A 5,068-nucleotide genomic window follows, 5' to 3' on the forward strand; every position below is an offset into this window, starting at 1 on the left:
GAAGATAATAATAACAATCCTTTCTGTAACAAAAACTGGGTGGCCCATTTGAGGGGAATAAACACCAGCGCAGGCCTGAAAGGCCAAATGTTTCGTTTCCATTTTACACTACATTTGAGGGCCTCTGGAGAGCACTCTGCAGAAAGAGAATGTGTTTGCACCAGTGCACTGTGGAAGGAGTGAGTGTGCACAAGAACCCAAGCACTTACAAGGAGGTTGTTTAGAGAAGAAGGGTCCTTGTGAAGTTATCTGGCTGTCATTGATTATTTTGATGAATAATCTTTCATTGATTCTAGCAGTTTTCCATTTATAATGGAGCCCTGTTATAAGGCATTGGTGCTCGGAGACTCTGCCCCGCGTGATACAAATGCAAGTTGTTGTTGGGAGTCCATAGCATCCTAAACTTGCATTTTCACATACATTGCACACACAATTGGCCGACTTGCCTTCCGTCATTTCCTGTGCACAATGTATGTGTAGGAAGTTATGTCGTTTTAAAGAATGTCAACCGTCACCTGACAACCAGGAATTTGCATTTTGGGAGGCCAGGAGCTGAGTTTTGCATCCAGTGAATAGCGTCCATATTCTAGTTAGGCTAGAGGTAAAGCTGAATTATAACAAAGTATGCTGGAACTGGATTCTACTGAATTGAAGTTAAGCTAATTGGTCTGTGGTTATCAGATATAATTCATCTTTCTTGAATACAAGACCCGTATTTCCTTCCTAACAGTATGTTGGAAACTCACCATGTTCTCATTGAATTACAGTTGAAAAAAATCAATATTCTAGTAATTTTTTCAATCTGTTTTTATTTATCAAAATTCCATCTCACTCAAGAGGTCAAAAGGTCAAAATACAGCAATCTATTGACTGCCTTCAACATTGACGTTTAACATACAGTTCAATTAATTCATGAAACATTTTCCGACAATTTGTTGAAGACTTGTTTCCTTTGCTCATTGGTCATATTCTTACAACTTTCCAATACATTAGCTACAAGTAATGTATGTTGAATTGTTTTGGCTTTTACCCATATCCTCCCATTCATGCCAATGACTATTTCAAAAGGGTATAGCTTTCCTAGGTCCTTGATGACATCACAGTTTGGAGAAAGTAACCTAGGAATATAATAAAAATAATAATTTATAAGTCATAATAAAAAATTGTTGGACGACAGTAGATAAGAGTTTTGACACAGTAAATTCACCTACTTGCGTGCATTACCCAGCAAAACTTTAAATAATAATCCATCTGGTCCAATCACACCCATCCCATTGGATCGTCCACAGCTATCAATGCAAACCAATTCTGGCTCCATGTCTTTGTTGGCCACAACAAATTGTGCAAAAATGAGATCTCCAACCTGTTACAATCAAACAGAGAACAAGAAACCAGTTTGAACTTAATATATACTCTTTCATCAATTAAGGACTGAGGAGTAGATCCATCACTTTCACAACAGTAATACTTTGAATGTTTCTTGTTGAGATAGTTACTGTATAGATATATATTTTTAAAAAATGAAATGAGAGAAAGATAGAGAGAGGGGAGTGGGAGAGAAAGAGAAGAGGGGGGATCGGAGGGGGAGAGAGAGAAGAGGATGTGGGAGAAAGAGAGAGGTGGGTGGGGAAAAAGAGAAGGGGTGGGGAGAAAGAGAGCGGGGTGGGGAGAAAGAGAGACAGGGTCACGGAGAAAAAGAGAGGGGGTACGGAGAAAGCGAAAAAGAGAGAAAGAGAGGAGTGGGACAGGGGGGTAGAAAGAGAGGGCACTTAGAAAGAGAGGGGGGGAGAGAGAGTGGGGGAGGGAGAGATTGAGAGGGAGAGAAAGCGAGAGAGGGGGGAGGAAGAAAACGAGGGCAGGGAGACAGAGAGGGGGCAGGGTGGAGAAAAATGGGGGGGGGGGGGCAGAGAGAAAGAGAGAACACTTAGCAAGGGGGCGAGAGAAGGGGGTGGGAGAACAAGAGTGAGGGGGGGGGCACGGAAGAGCAGGAGAACGGAGGCGGAGCAGGAGAGGCCAGAAGAAGGGCTGGAAAGGGAGAAAGCATAGCGAGAAAGGGCACAGCACCTGCAACGAATCATCAAGCAGCATACGCACATTCAAATATGAAAATAGCAAACTGTTTTAGTGAAAAAGCGTGAACTTGTAAGGCTGCAATTTCAATTTATTAACCTCAGAATTCTGCAAACAAAGTCTTTGTCTTATACATAATCTCTGAGAACTTATTGGTAGAAAACAGATGTTCCTTACTTGAACATTTGGTCGGTTTCGTTTGGTGGCTCCTTCAAATGCTAAATATGACAACGATGCCTGCTCACTTCCTCCAACATCAACTTTGAATACATCCACAGACTTTGTAGTAACAATTCCTATCACGTATTCTCCTTTAGCTGGAACATACTACAAAAGAATATTTGACAAGTAAGACAAATGTGTCTAAAAATTAATTTTCAGCAGTTAACTATTCAACTATTAATTGAACAACAACACCAAAATTACATTTGTAAAGCTCCTTTCACGTCGGGAGGACGTCCCAAGGTGCTGGACAGACAGAGTACCGGACCCAAGCTGGAGGTGGGGTTGGGGAGGGGGCGGAGGGCAGGGGCGGGGAAGCAGGGAGATCGAAAGCACAGTCGAAGAGGTTATGAGATGGGTCTTGAAGGTGGCAAGGGAGGGGACGAGGCAGAGGGACTGCAGGATGGAGTTCCAGAGCGTGGGGGCAGAGTGGTAGAAGGCCTGCCCGCTAATAGTGGGATGAGCGAGGCGGGGGACGTGAAGCAGGCCGGAGAGCAAGATCGGGGAGGGCTTTGAAGGTGAGAACCAGGATCCTTGAACTGTATCCTCTGTGTGATGGGAAGCCAGTGGAGTTGGGTGAGGATGGGGGAGATAGGGTCGCAGAGCCTTGTGTGGGAGAGGATATAGACTACAGAGTTCTGGATGATCTCAGCCTGTGAAGGGAGGAGTTGGTGACAAGCAGTTGCAATGAGTTTGCAGAGTCGAGCCTCGATGTAATGAAAGCGTGTATGAGGGTGTCGGTGGCCGGCGGTGTCAGACAGTGGCGGAGTCGGGCGACGTTGCGGAGGTGGGGGAAGGCAGAGCGGGTCATGGCGCAGATGTGGGGTAGAAAGGTATGTCAGGACCGAGGCGGCTGTGCTGTCACTGGTGACTGACAGCTCGGAGCCCTCCCCCTCAGGATGCAGTCAGTGTCCCCCTCCCTCACTGGTTGACAACCCGGAGCCTCTTGTGAGGCCCTCTCTCTCTCTCTTTCTCTCTCTCACTCACTCACTCACCCGCTTCTGCTGTGAGTCCACCCAGTAGATGTTGGGCTCCTTGTGCCGCAGTTCCCCGCACTTACACACCAGCACACTGTCCCCCTCCCGCCTCAGGCCGGGGCCGCACGTCACCAGCTCCCGCTGCTCACACAGCAGCACATCCCCGGCCAACACCACGCCACCCGCCGCCCCGCGCATCCCCCCGCCTGACCCCGCCCCGCCGCGCATGCTCACTCCGCCTCCCCGCCTGACACCGCCCCGCCGCGCATGCTCACTCCGCCTCCCCCGCCTGACCCCGCCCCGCCGCGCATGCTCACTCCCCGCCCCGCCTGACCCCGCCCCGCCGCGCATGCTCACCCGCCCCCCCTCTCCCGCCTGACCCCGCCCCGCCGCGCATGCTCACCCCGCCCCCCTCTCCCGCCTGACCCCGCCCCGCCGCGCATGCTCACTCCGCCTCCCCGCCTGACCCCGCCCCGCCGCGCATGCTCACTCCCCGCCCCGCCTGACCCCGCACATGCTCACCCCCCCCCCCCCCCCCCCCCCCCCCCGCCTGACCCCGCACATGCTCACTCCCCCCCCCCCCCCCCGCCTGACCCCGCACATGCTCACCCCCCCCCACCTGACCCCGCACATGCTCACCCCCCCCGCCTGACCCCACACATGCTCACCCCCCCCCGCCTGACCCCGCACATGCTCACCCCCACCCCGCCTGACCCCGCACATGCTCACCCCCCCCGCCTGACCCCGCACATGCTCACCCCGCCTGACCCCGCCCCGCCGCACATGCTCACCCCCCCCGCCTGACCCCGCACATGCTCACCCCCCCGCCTGACCCCGCACATGCTCACCCCCCCCCGTCTGACCCCGCACATGCTCACCCCGACTGACCGCCGCACATATATCCACTGAGGTATTGTGCCTCTTACGGTTTCTGGGCCGAATCCTGGATTTTATCAGGAATGTATATTCCGGATCCATGTGGGGGTCAACAGTGAGTCCATCCTTCCTATGGGGGGCAAGTGGGGTCTCCTGGGAGCTGAACCGACCTCAAGGTCACACGCAAGCTATGTCGTTTTAGCTGGTTAGACTCCAGCAGTTACCCCAACACACACTCTGGGGTCCCCCAGGCCTTGGCTATTGCCAACCTGCGCCTAATACGGTCTGAAATTAGGTAATCAGGATGCGACCTCCAGGGAGAGAATCCGCATTCCAACAATCTATCTCCGATTCCCACGTGTGGGTGGGATGTATGGAAATCTCAGTTTGGTTTGGATACTCTTATGCATGTTAATGGGTTTCCACAGGAGTCAGACATCTGACTGACTAAAAAAAAGGCTGATTCCCAGACGTGGTCTGTCAAAATTTAGCATCTAATTTCAGTTTATCATTCCTCTTTACAATAACGTAACAGTAACTGGGGGACTGTGGGGAACTGGGCACCCATTACTTCCTCTAACCACCAAACTTGCTGTAAATGTCAAAGATTCTCGAAAGCATTTCACAAATAATTGCGGTGAACTGAATCGGTAGCAGCCAATTTGCAATAATATCCCTCAAACGTATCGTTGCACAGGACAAACACTTACAAATGCATCAAGTTTTCTTTTACATAAAATGATACAGCATGAAAACAGGCCGTTTGGCCCAGCTACATTTATATACTCCACGAGAGCCCGTACTATTACCCCCATAATCCCTTATTCCATCATGTATGTATGCATCTGTAAGAGCATGGGTCACACTTGCTGGGGGGTTCACTGCTCGTCGGGCTGCCCTTAGGGAATCCAGAACCGCAGCCA

At 51.0% G+C, this 5,068-nt stretch overlaps 1 protein-coding gene across 1 annotated transcript; it reads right to left on the reverse strand.

Annotated features, from left to right (window-relative positions):
* Positions 1-789: 789 nt before the first annotated feature.
* On the reverse strand, positions 790-3,483 carry LOC103177664 (exosome complex component RRP40). Its single transcript, XM_007891937.2, has 4 exons — positions 3,288-3,483; positions 2,248-2,397; positions 1,212-1,363; positions 790-1,118 (listed from the first exon to the last, which is right to left on the reverse strand). Exons 1-4 carry the CDS (start codon positions 3,465-3,467, stop codon positions 911-913), a joined length of 690 nt encoding a protein of 229 aa, XP_007890128.2. The 5' UTR covers positions 3,468-3,483; the 3' UTR covers positions 790-910.
* Between the last annotated feature and the right edge of the window lie 1,585 nt (positions 3,484-5,068).

This window comes from Callorhinchus milii, unplaced genomic scaffold, assembly GCF_018977255.1.
Source record: "Callorhinchus milii isolate IMCB2004 unplaced genomic scaffold, IMCB_Cmil_1.0 Scaffold1, whole genome shotgun sequence".
In the NCBI taxonomy this organism is placed as follows: domain Eukaryota; kingdom Metazoa; phylum Chordata; class Chondrichthyes; order Chimaeriformes; family Callorhinchidae; genus Callorhinchus; species Callorhinchus milii.